The sequence below is a fragment of the Rhipicephalus sanguineus genome, chromosome 10 (genome assembly GCF_013339695.2).
Source record: "Rhipicephalus sanguineus isolate Rsan-2018 chromosome 10, BIME_Rsan_1.4, whole genome shotgun sequence".
NCBI classification, from domain to species: domain Eukaryota; kingdom Metazoa; phylum Arthropoda; class Arachnida; order Ixodida; family Ixodidae; genus Rhipicephalus; species Rhipicephalus sanguineus.
In genome coordinates, this window is record NC_051185.1 from 145308461 (window position 1) to 145322112 (window position 13652).

The 13652-nt window shown below is 48.0% G+C and overlaps 1 protein-coding gene across 1 annotated transcript; it reads left to right on the forward strand.

The window, feature by feature from the left end:
* The first annotated feature begins 8998 nt into the window (after positions 1–8998).
* Positions 8999–9532, forward strand: LOC119406796 (uncharacterized). Its single transcript, XM_037673531.1, has one exon. The coding sequence runs from the start codon at positions 8999–9001 to the stop codon at positions 9530–9532; it is 534 nt and encodes a 177-aa protein (XP_037529459.1).
* The last annotated feature ends 4120 nt before the right edge of the window (positions 9533–13652 follow it).

Genomic DNA, 13652 nt, shown 5'->3' on the forward strand with positions numbered 1-13652 from the left:
ATTTGTCCTTACACATTTTGCACTCATTTGCATGACATAGTGTCTGGTATTATTGTCCGATTCCCTCATGCGCCTTTGTTTTTACTGGGTTATTTCGATTTCCCAAGCACTAAGTGGTCTTCCGCAGTTACTCTCCAAAATAATTTATCTCGTGAATCCTCAGAATTTTTAAACTTGTGCCATAACTTTTATCTTTCACAAGTTATAACAAAACTAACCCGAACAACTGGAACAAATGCAAATATACTCTACCTCGCTATTAACCACTCCTCCCTATTTCGTTGATGAATTATACCATTTACCCGGTTTAAGTGATCACTGTTTCATTTACTTCACCTTTCACAATGAAGTTAATCACCCTGTTCACCAACCAAAGCTAATTAGAGATTACAACAGGGCGGATTTTGCTGCAATTAACAGCAAACTTGGTGTGTTCCTCGATGACTACATGCTAAATTTTTAAGAGCGCTCTGTGGAAACTAAATGGAATATTTTTAAAAATAACGTTGCAAGTTTGGTCGACAGTTACATCCCATTACGTGCTATTTCAAGCAAATACCGGTCTCCGTGGTTTACTTCTTCGTTAAATTGCCTGCTGAATAGGAAGAAGCGTCCGTTTAAAAAAGCCAAAATGAGTAATGAACCAAGTTGATGGTGCACTTATGTGGAATGTGCTACACAGTACAAGGAGGCAGTTGAGAAAGCCAAAGAAACGTTTTATAAAAACACACTTCCCTTGTTACTTGTAACAAACGCCAAAAAGTTTTCGAATGTCAATGGTGGTCATAAACAGAATAAAATATATTTAAGTCACAACAACGGTGTAGCAATTCCGAGTTCTGAATGCTGTTGGGTGCTCAATGATGTATTTGCTCGGACCTTTTTATCATCAGCTGTTTCCTTTGAAAACGTTATAGAATAACTTCCCCATTATGGACCCTGTTGTTATTGACTTTAATAGTGTACAAGAGCTAATACGTGGTCTCACATTGTCTTCCTCTTGCGGAGTGGACATCACTCCAAAGTTTTTGAAAATACCGATGTTGATTCTGCTATCTTTTTGTCAAGACTGTGTTAACAATCCTTGGAATCGAGTTCTTTACCCCGTGTTTGGAAGGTGGGCAAGGGGTACCATTATTTAAATCTGGAGATGCACAGTCTCCTTTGAATTACCGACCGATATATTTAACCAGTGTACCCTGTAAGCCTTTAGAACATGTAATTTATTCCCATCTCGTAGCCTTTCTAGATACGAATTCATTCTTCTCTCCTTAACAACATGGCTTTCGTAAAAACTTTTCTTACGAAACACAACTGGCTTCTTTTACACATGATCTTTTTGCGGCATTAGATAGCGGGCTAATCACTGATTGTATATATTTGGATTTTTTCTTAGGCTTTCGATCTTGTTTCTCATTGGTTACTATGTATTAAGTTAGGGAAACTAAGCATTGACCGCAATATACTGAGGTGGATTGAATACTTTCTCGCTAACCGAACACAGTTTTTCACCGGCAACAATAACATTTCACCAAAGTCTCCCTGTTACTTCGGGTGGGCCTCAGGGCTCAGTCTTGGGTCCTCTTCTCTTTCTTGTTTACATTAATGACCTGCCCAACACAATTCATTCATCATTTAAATTATTTTCTGATGACTGCGTTGTTTATAGAACCGTTTCCACTAATGCTGACGTCAATATTCTGCAACAAGATTTTAATGAAGTTTCTTCGTGGTGCACGAGATGGAGCATGCAACTAAACGCTAACAAATTTAAGGTGATTCGAGTTTCCCGTAACTCTAGTTCTGTTGATGTTCCTGAATAAGTAATTAACCATAGTGCTTTAGAAATTGTTTCATGTTATAAATACCTCAGTGTAAAATTTACCTAAGATCTTACATGGCACAATCATGTCACCTATATAACTGACAATGCCAATCGCACTATTGACTATCTACGAAGAAACTTTTCGAGGGCAGCCACTACTCTAACGCTCACTTTATATAAAACACTTGTTCGTCCCAAGCTCGAGTATGCTGGCGCGGTTTGGGATCCCGGCACTAGCACTCTTGTCCAAACCATGGAATCAGCCCAAAATTGTAGTGCGCGTTTCATTCTCTCAGAATATGCATGCATATATAGCGCATCACCTATGAAAGCAGATTTGGGTCTTCCACTTCTTTGTACACGCGGAAAAGTGTCTCGCCTTGTTATTTTTCATAAAGTTTTCCACAACCCACAATTAAAACAAGACCTTCTTTCGAAACCACATTATATATCTCATAGGTGTGACCACCCACACAAAGTACATATTCCTTTCACGTACCAACTTTTTTCGTGATTCTTTTATTCCCATTACCTCGAATTATTGGAACCACCTGCCCACCTCCACTGCCCAACTGACCAATGTCACTGCTTTTAAGGCTTCTGTTGAAAGCATTCTATACTCTTAGCAGCCTTTTTAGATGCGAAGCAGCGTTTGCGCTGGGCTTTGTCTGTAGTTCCACTAGCGACCGTCCGCTTTCAAAAACCTACCATAGCCATCTGTAACATATTGAGCGCGCGCTCGCGCCAAGGAGAAGCCTTCTTTGTCTTCTTCGACCGCCTTCATGATGATACGTGCAGAGCGCGCACTCGCGCCAAGGAGAAGTGCCGGGGCCAGTTGTCTTGAGCTTAGCAGTGCAACAGCTTAGCGCTTAAGCCAACACGGCCGGTGCTTTGGAAACGTGAATGGATGACGGTGTGTTCACGCGGTGCGTCATTTATTAGTTTATTTGCTTAAACGTCACATACCACGCAACAACTAATCCATTTGTTTACCAGCAACTATGCACGACGTGACGTCTAATGTTTACACGTCGTTTTAGTTCGCTAGTTGTCCGTATACCCTGACCGTAGCCTCCACGATTCCGCTGCGGCGGCGCTTCCCATGAATCGCTTGCTCCTTTGTCACGTGACGAAGCCCGTTTGTCTCGTGATGTAGAGATAGTTTGCCCTTTGGAACAATTTGCCCTTTGGAATCCCTATATACTTTTTCACACCAGAAAAGAAAGACCTCGCTGTACAAATATTCACTCTAGCAGACCGATCATAGTCACAGTTCCACTGAGCTTTCTGACGGTGATAATGACGAATTTCGAACTGAGAATATGAATTGATAAACATAGACTAATTCGGTAACCTTTTCATTTCATTTATCTAATCGAAGACAGCAGAGTAGGCACCCCTGTGGCTATAACCGAATGAAGTGCCGCCACTTGACATAATATTGCAACATTTATTGATAACGCCAACTTCTGAAGTGCAGCTACAAGTAACTTTTTCTCTGATTAGAATAGTGGCGACATCTGGAATATCCAACGTGCACTCGTCATCATCATCGCCACTGTATTTGCACGGGTCGCATAGAGAACGACGGCGTCGTGCGGTGTGCCGGTAGCTCTGTTAATTCGTATGTGACCACTTTTATCTATGAATTATTCGTTTCTACAGGGCTCGGGCGGCGGCAGCGAGCCATGGCTACCTGGACTAAGGAGGCCACCCACCTTAGGACTGAGGTACAAACAGCCTGGATGGATGAACAACTTTATTTTAGTCCTTCTGTACGCGCGATTAGCGCGTACCCAGTACTATAGGTCAATCAAAAGAACCATGCCGCTGCCGCACAAAGCACTCAATAAAGCACAAACAGCCTGGTCAAAAATAAAGTTAATTTCTCTCTCTTGGCCAATCCCTCGGAGTGGGTGTGAGCCATTCATAAAGGCAATCATCATCATCACCTAGCCTCACCTCCTTCGCGTGCGAGCGCAGTCAGGAAGAAGTCGTCATCGCCATCGTACTCTGTTCTAGAATCCTAGTTGTCGACAAGCTCTCAACAGAATGGGTAAGCAGGTTTTGCTCCTTATCCAGATAACGTCGCCGAATCTCTGCTCTCTGCACTACCATGGCAGGTATTAGAAGTAGAATATTGCCACGCCCGCTTTTTGTTTTATTGTGATGTATTCGGGTTTGAGCAGCAAGGAGGGTTATCAACGCTCGACACTGACCGTGCCGCAGTGTTCGAGAAGCTTCGCGATTGTAATAGATCGCTGTGTTAAGATTTCGCGCAAACTGGAATAATCTAGACTATTCGCGTCCTTCGCACAATCTTAACAAAGCGATCTACTAAAATCGCGAAGCTTCTCGAACACTGCGGCGCGGGCATCGTCGAGCGTTGATAGCCGTCCTTGCTGGTCAAACCCGAATACATGAAAATAAAACAAGAAGCGGGCGTGGCAATATGATCGGTATACTCGTGGACGATCGTTTTGAGTGCGTGGTTTCTCGGAGAATAACTTCCGTGAGATCACTGACACTGCGTGTACAGACATAACCGTAGGGGTTTTTCCTAGTTCCTTGCATTTTTAGTGCCGTGCCAGTCTTAGGCAGTTGGACGCGCAAAGGAGAAATCGAGCCGCGTAGCTCGGGATGTGCGAGGCACGAGTTAGACTGAAAGCTCCGCCACTTCGGCTGGCTGGACACCGCCGCTGCTGCCGCTCAGCTTCGGGCTGTCGCCTTCTTCCACGGCAGTGCGCCTTCGTCTTTTCAATAACAAAATAAGTTTCAATCAAGGGCGAAGCAATGAATGCGATGGCAACAAATTATAATATTATACGAAGTGAGACTAGCAGCTAACTATTTTGTATTCCATCTCACGTAACTGGGAAAAACGAAGGTTTAATGGAAGACGGTTGCTCCAGGGCCCGAAGCGGTTTTTGAGCTAAATGTAGTGTCAACGCGAAGTAAGCATTGAGAGCAGAGCACGTATACGAGTCGTCTCCTGGTAGCTGTCGACATAGCACGCGCGCCAGCGACCGCGCCTTTCGAGCGACGCAGTCCCACTCTTCCCCTCCCCTGGCGTCTCTTCATGATTCTTAGGAAGTACGGGCGGTTCTTCTACGCTTGATGAGCAGTCACTGGCAGGCTTCGCACGCCGGGTGATGTCGCCGCATGGTGGTGTTCGTCACCAGCGCTCGCGAGCTTCTTACTGCATACAAAAGATACGATGCACGGGCCTATGTTATCATTTTGGACTTTATCCGGAAACTGACGGCGACGGCGACGGAAAAGCCCGTATAGATTGTCCATGTCATTGCTATCGCAATGAAAGTAGCGCCGACAGCACGTATGCAATTGACGCTCTCACGTTACGACAAATAGTCCCAACAAAGTGGGACTTGATTCGACAAGTGCGAGTGAAGAATCTTGCATATGGCTCTGCTAGGGCTATTGGCATATCTTTTTATGCACTCCGCAACCTACATCGATAACTGAGCAGCAGTTCTGGAATCTCAAATGTCCGGCATCCCAGGCAGTAGAATTATGGTGGCTGACGACTCTTCGACTTTTCAGTTATAAGGCGGCGGTTCTATGTCTTCGTGTGTCGGAACCTGAAGAAGATATCGTTTTCACGGTAAGGACCGCCCGCGTCCAAGACAAAGGGCTAAGATAAAGTCATCAGTAAAACGTTCCAGTCCATGAACTTCTGGCCTTAAACATTCGCGTATCGGATGTAGCGCCCTCCTTCAGGCAGAAAGCAAATCAAAGAGCGTGCGACCGCAAGAAAAGAAAATAACGACGGCGCTTAGCTGTGGCACATAAAGCCACGGCTGGCGTTCCGTGGTGGCGTCGATTATGGTTTAGCCGTCTCTTTCTTGCGCTCCCGTGCAATAAGCCTACAAGTGCTCACCGAGGACGACGACAATGACCGATCCGAACGCATTCTCAACTGAACAAGCCTCAAGTCTGCACGACGTCTCGACGGTGTAACTCCGTCTCCCATCTTTCTGGCCCCAGAACCCGCACGTTTGGTTCGACCATGTCGAGGCGCAATTCTCGCTGTACCGCATTGTCTCCGAAACGACACGCTGCTACCATGCGTCTTAGACCTTCCTCCTGATGTTGCCAGCAAGCTCTCCGATGTCCCCTTCAGCCCCTCGGACACTACAGCGTATCAACACCTCAAGACCAAGGAGCTGCAGCGATTCATGCCGGCAGAACGTGCCCGCCTCCAGCAGCTCCTTGAAGAGGGAGACCTGGGCGACCGGCGCCCCTTTTAACGGTTCCGCCGAATGCGACAGCTTCTCGGTGAGCACAACGTCTCTGCCCACTCAGCGTTGGTTCGCAAGCTCTTCCTCCAACGCCTTTCCCAGCCCACCCGCCTCGTCTACGTGGCGGCCTTCGACGTCAACCTCGATCGCCTGGCGGAGCTCGCCGATCCAGTTCACGAAGCGGCCTGCCCATCCGAAACAGCAGCCTTATCGCCTGCAGAGACGGCGATTTCCCGCCTTGAGGCCCGCATCGACGAGCTCGCCGCCTCAATTTCCGCACTCCGGAGCCTCCTCAAGAAACCCCGTTCACCCTGTGCTAGTCATCACGCTCTTCCACGCCCACGACAAGCTCAGAGTCCCAGCCCCCACTTCTCTGCTGGTACCACCGGCGTTTTGGACACAGAGCTACGAAGTGCACACCTCCCTGTTGGTGGCAGGCGAACGCCCGCCGGGATCACTAACGGCGGCGTGTGGCCTCGCTTCGCGCTCCAGCCGCTTCATTCTAACAGACCAGTAATCCGGCGCCAGGTTCCTTATAGCTACGGGCCCAGATATCAGCATTGTGCTCCCGAATAAAGCTGATCGTTCAAAGTCACCTGGTCAGTCGCTTCGTGCTGTGAACAGCTCGTCTAGAGCGACGTACGGACTCCCGATCTCTCGCACTCGACTTCGGCCTTCGCAGCATTTTCCGACGGGTTTTAGTCATCGCAGACGAAGTTGAACCGATGATTGGCTCGGTCTTCCTTTCATATTTCGATTTGGGCGTCATTGTGCGGCGTCGCCACCTGATAGACAGTCAGACTCGTCTCTCTCTCTGGAGTCCTGTCCGACCTTGCTCCCATGGGCATCCGCATGCTGATACCTTCCTCTCCATTCGAAGAAATCTTGACGAGTTTTCTGGAGTTAACAAAACCATGCAACCTCACTCAGCCGCCTAAGCATACGGTGACACACCACATCATCACCCGTGGTCCACCAGTAGCCGTTCGACCACGCCGCTTGTTTGGGGACCGTCTCGCCATGACCAAATCATGTGCTCCAGCTCGGAATCATACGCCCATCGTCAAGCGCGTGGGCTTCTGCGCTGTATCTGGTACCAAAGCGTGACCCCAGCGATTGGCGTTGAACCGAGCTTTGAACGCCAAGACGGTCCACGACAGCTATCCCCTGCCACACATCCAGAATTTTACATCCCGCCTGGACGGCTGCACCATTTTTAGCAAAGCGGACATCGTTAAGGCGCACCACCAAATTCCCGTCGAGCCTTCCGACATACCTAAAACCGCTATCAAGGCTCCATTTGGTTAATTTGAGTACGTGCGGATGCCTTTTGCACTCCATAGTTCTGCTCAAACCTTCCAGCCGTGTATCTCTGAGGTCACACGGGGCCTCCCTACTGTGTTTGCGTGCCCTGATGATGTCCTCATTGCCAGCCATACCCCTGATGATCATGAGAAACATCTACGCGCTCTGTTCCAACGTCTGCAGCAGTACGGCCTCGTTGTGAACGTCTCCAAATGTGTTTTCGGCGCATCCGAGCTCGAGTTTTTCGGCCATCGCATATCATCCGAGGGTATACGCCCTCGTCGGTGCCGCGTTCAAGCAGTCCAGGACTATCCTCAGGATACAACACGGCGCCAGTTGCGCCTATTCCTGGGACGTGAGTCTTTCCAGGCGATTCATACTACACTGTGCAGAACTGATTCGGCCGTTCACCGACCTCTTTCGGTCCACCGCCATGTTGTCTTCTCTCGTTTCTTGGTCATCAGAAGCTCAGGCCGCCTCTACTGCTGCCAAACAAGCAGTCGCAAACGCCGTGCTTCTTATGCATCCGGGCAGCAACGCCCTTACTCGCTTTATGGTGGACGCATCCAGCGTGGCCGTCGGAGCCGTCTTACAGCAGTGCATCAATTCCAAGTGGAGACTCTTGTCTTTTTACTTTCGGAAAGTAGTTCCTGCTGAGACCCGCAACAGTGTCTTCCGCCGGGAGTTACTAGCCATCTACACTGCGATTCAGCACTTTCGCCGTTTTCGGGAAGGATGCTCGTTTTACGTCTTGACTGATCATAAGCCACTGGCACACGTTTTCCACACCAACTCATCCAAGTATGCGCCCCGTGACCTCCGCCATCTTGCTTATATTTCGGAATTCACAACTGACATCAGTCACGTGAGAGGCGCGAACAACACCGTTGCAGATGCCCTGTCTCGTATAGCCGCGGTTGCCTGTTCATATCCAACCATCGAATAGACCTCATTCTCCTCCGCACAGCAGAATGAAAAAGATCTCACCGCTTTTCTGGAGAACCCCCGTTCCCTCCGACTACGCCTGGTGTCCCATATATTATCATCTGAGCCGCTGTGGTGCGATGTCTCAGCTGATGTTGCCTGCCCTTCTGTTCCAGCTTCATTACGTCGCACCGTTTTCCGCTCGCTACACATCTGCCGCCCAGACATCCGTGCTACTCGGCGCCTTCTCACCCAGCGGTATGTCTGGCCCTGAATCAGCGGTGATGGTCATGCTTGGACGCTCATGTGCCTGCGCTGCCAGATGACAAAAGTATCTCTGCATACCAAGACCCCTCGCCAAGCTTTCCTTCCACCCGGCGGTCGTTTCGACAACGTTCTTCGAGACATTGTGGGCTCTCTCCCAGTGTATCAAGGTTACCGTTACATACTCACTATGGTCGATCGTTTCACACGCTGGCCGGAGGCTATTCCCATTCATGATATCACCGCTGAGACAGTTGGCCGCGCTTTCATTTCTACGTGAGCATCTCGTTTTGGCTGTACTGACACCGCGACAACAGACCGTGCACGCCAATTCTAATCCTCGTTGTTTACCTGCTTTAATCACATCCCCGGAGCCAGACATTGCCGTACCACTGCTTATAATTCCTGCGCCAACGGCATGGTGGAACGCCTTCACCGACAAGTAAAAACAGCCCTGACCACCCCCCTTAATAGTGCCACCTCGGTTGATGCCTTGCCCCTGATGCTCCTGGGTTTACGGGCTCTTATTCTGGCAGACCTACCGTGCTCAGCAGCCGAGTTGGTGTGTGGAGGTTATCTGCTGCTCCCTGGAGACTTCTTCACATCAACGCAGCTACCAGCCCAGCCACAACGATTCCTACAACGCCTCCTGGACTGCGTTCAACAGGTCCGGCCTACTCCACCACGGCCTCCGCACCACAAAAAAATATTCGTCCACCCAGAGCTGGCCACCGCAACACACGTTTTCGTGCGCCGTGACGCAGACCGACCTTCTTTAACACCAGCCTACGATGGACCATTCCGCGTGCTTCATCGCTCCCCAGAAACTTCCAGTCTTCTGCAGAACGGCCGCGAAGAGACTGTCAGCCTGGACCGACTGAAGCCGGCGTACCTGAAGACCGCCCTAGAAAGCCTCACATTTACGCCTGACCTCCCGTTTGACTGCCACTAACGGCCTTCCGTGACGTTCCGACTTCCTATCTATGCGGGGGGACCGGTAGCGCCCTTATTTTAAGCAGCGAGCAAATCGGACAGGGCGCGACAGCAAAAAAAAAATCAAATAAAGACGGCCCTTACCCGTGTCACGTGAAGCCACGGCTCGCGCTCCCTGGTGGTGTCGATTATGGTTTAGCCGTCTCTTTCTTTCGTTCCTGTGGCATAAGCCTACACGGACAAAGCAACCAGCAAAGACCAATAATTGTGCCTTTCGGAGGAATTGGATACTCTTTGTCGGACAGTTGAGAAGGTTGGATCTTTGATGTCCAGACTCCAAGGAGGTCGGTTGTGCCTTTTTTGAAAGAGAATCACTTTCAACCTCTTCAGATTCCAAAGGATGGTCGCGTTTTTGTTTTCTTAGAAAGTGTCATAACAAGGCTTAAGAAGGCGTAGGGAAGAACCTCGCACCCATGAAAGAATCGAGAGAGAATCATTAGCGCTGTCCAAAGATGTCAGTCTCTTTTAGTTAGTGAGGCAACAATTGAATGTAAAGGTTTTGTCTTTTATGCCTAAACCACACAGGGAGCGAGTACACTTCCACACCATTGAAAGGAAAATACTCTTGGCTGCAAATAGTCAGTCAGTCTAGTGCGTGACCTTCATCTTTCTTCTTCCTTTTCTTTCTTTGTTTACTTGGACGCGTTAACATGAGTCCGTTAGACCACAGAGGCGCAATACTCTATCGATTCCGGAGGTGTACATAGATTAGTCTGATGTGGACCGCTAAACGAGCTTGAGCGTTTCAGTTCGGGCCGATGAAGGACTAAAGAGGCCGGTAGGTTTACTGAAGAGACGAGGCGTAGAATGCGGGATAGAGACTATAGCCAACGATTATCTTCGTTGCTAACGCTTTATGGATGAGCCTACTGATCAATATTATTGCGGATGCTATCATCAAGGTGTCCATATGAACTGGGAATGAATTTTTCTGAGTCAGCCGTGACGTATTTAGCGAGAAATAAAGACTGACGATGAAAATCAGGTAGTGACAGCTTTCTCACGTTTAGACACAATGAAAGCGTGTAACACAGAAATGCGAATGAATGTATTAACATGTATGCTTGTGGTTGTGCGACTGCCTAATTGCTTTTTCTTTTAACCTGTCAAGCTGACCAGTCGACCATGGACCAGTCCACTGCGGGAGGTGAGTTATAAAGATTTTAACAGGTTAAATAAAAAAAAATGTATGCAGTTTCACTCAGCGTGAAAGTTGTAGGAAGTGCGGCGCAGTGATGCTCCTGTCTTTCAGCGATGCACGCGTTCGCGGGCAAGCAAGCGCTGGCGTTCCAAACATGCAGCCTGATCGGCGTCCATGGCGGGAAAAGAAATCTTTATTTCTGATGCAGTGGCGCTCACTTCTCTTTCCAACCCCTTGCTATAGTGTACTATATAGGCTATCTTATCCATTACCCTCCCCTCCTCCTTTCCTTCATCCTCACATCATTCCTCCTCGTCCTCACTTCCATTTCCCACCCCTTGCTATATTTTACTCTGCTGGCTATGCTGTGCTTTACCATCTCCATCCTCATTCCCATCCTCCTCATCCTGATATAACTCCTAACCCTCACTTTCCTTTCCCGCCCCCTTGCCACACATGGGTATGATATAGATGGGTATATACGCATGGTTTTGCCTCCGTGACCTCATACATGACTATGCTACGCTTTAGCCTCCTCCTGCGTGACGCCGAGCGACGACATAAGACAGCATACGATTACAGCACACCTCTTTCCTCATTTTCCTCTTCCTCACCTCCACTTTCCTTTCCCGCGAACTTCCTGTGCATGACTGTCCTTTAGATGACTGTGCTATACATTGTTTTGCCTGCGTGACGCCATACGTGGCTATGCTATGCATTACCCTCTCTTCTGCTCCTTTCTTTCCTCCTCACCCTCCCATTCTTTACCCGCGCTCTTATTCTAACGTATACATGAATGTGCTATGCTCTGGCCTCCTCCTTTTCCTCCTCCTCACCCTGGATTCCCTTTGCCGCACCTTTACTATACCATACCATACATGGCCATGCTATACATGTTATTACCTGATGGCTATGTTATGCTATACCATCTCCCTTTTTTTACTCCTCGTCAGCATCATTTCTTTCTCCCACCCCCTTGATATAAAGGAATATACTATACATGTTTTTGCCTGCGTGACGCCATACATGGCTATGCTGTTCGTTGCCCTCTACCTTCCTCTTTTCCTTCCTGCTCACCCTCACTTTCCAGCCGCCGTGCTATACATGGATATTATATGGATGGCTGTGCTACACACGGTTTTGCCTGCGTGACCCCATACAAGACTATGGTAAGCTTTACCCTCTCCCATCCTACTTTCCCCCCTCAGCCTCACTTCCCTTTCCCGCACTCTTACTCTACCAAACTACACATGGCTATGTTATACATGGTTTTGCCTGCATCACGCCACACATAGCTTTGATATGCTTTACCCTCTCTCCTCCTCCTCTCTTTCTTCCTCACTCTCACGTCCCTTTCACGGGACCTTACTATACCATGATATACTTGCCTATGCTCCACATGGTTTTGCCTATGTGACGCAATACATGACTACGCTATGCTCTACTCACTCCCTTGCTCCTTTCCATCCTCACCCCTACATGACTCCTAACCCTCACTTCCAGTTCTCGCCCAATCGCTATACATTGCTATGGTATGGATGGCTATCTATAGGTTTTCCTGCATGACGTACACATGACTATGGCATGGTTTACCTTTCTGTTTTTCCTCCTTCTTATGCTCATCTCTATTTTGCTCACGCTTAATATACCATACTATACATGGCTATACATGCTATATAAATACATGCTATACATGGTTTAGCCTGCGCGACGCCATACATGGCTGTGCTATACTATTTTTTTATTTATTTACACAATACTGCAGACCTTAATTGGGTCCATGCAGGAGGGCAGCACATAAATACATACATTCACAGAAACCACGACGAAATAAGACAAGTTTAAAAGACCAAAAAAAAGAGAATAACTATACCCTCTCCCTTCCTCTTGTCCTCCTCCTCGCCTTCCATTCTCTTTCCCATCCCTTGCTATACATGGACAAGCTATACGTGGTTTTGCTTGCGTGAAACCATATATGGCTGTGGTATCATTTACCCTCTCCCTTCATTCTCACCCTCACTTCCCTTTCCCGCCCCCTTCCTATACATGGTTATGCTACAGATGACTATGTTATACATCATTTTGGCAGCGTTACGCCAAGCGACATGAGACAACGATAGCATACGACAGCATAAGATGACAGCATAAGACAGCCCGAGCCCCTAAAGTGCTCCGCACTTGAAACCTCTGTTTGCAGCACATGTATCGCCTTTAGTCAGCGTTAGTCAGCGTAAGAAGAGACAAGACTAACGGCTCCCGAAGACACACTTTCTCAAGCATAAAGGTCATTCCCAGCTAAAGTAGTACTGTTCAATTTAGCTTATACAAGCGGTGACCACCGTGCAATATGTCAAAGCTTATGAGTGAATTAGATACGTGTTGTGTTGATGCGCTGTAAATCACCAGCATCTGCATTCACCAGCACCTTCTTTAATATTTCAGCAGTAATCGAGAGCAACCCTCCATAGTACCAAGTTAATATCGTTCTTCGAAACTAGAAAACGCGGGCTGGATTCCCGGCCGTGGCGGCAGCATTTAGGTATATGCAAAGTGGTTACAAACCGGCTATACGCCGTAAAATAGTCGCCGTGTGGGTGTTGGTGGGTCATCCAAGCTAAGCATGATGAAAACATATGACACAACTTTAACAATTGAAGGTGCCGTCAATACATTTTTTCCCTGCGCGGGTATGTCTGCAGGTCCTAAATGCTTTGATATACTGCTGCGCGAAGTGTATTTTTTTTTCTACTGTGAGCTTGCAGCCTGCATAAGCATACACCGAGCATGCCATGTTTGAAACTTACGGAGTAAAAATCGGCTGGACATGTGCTGTAATGTTACAACTTAAGTGTTCTAATTCGTTCTTCCTCATGCACAGATGCGTCGAGCTACGTCTCCCAAAGTAAGTTGAAACTCTGAATGATATTTTCTATATGGT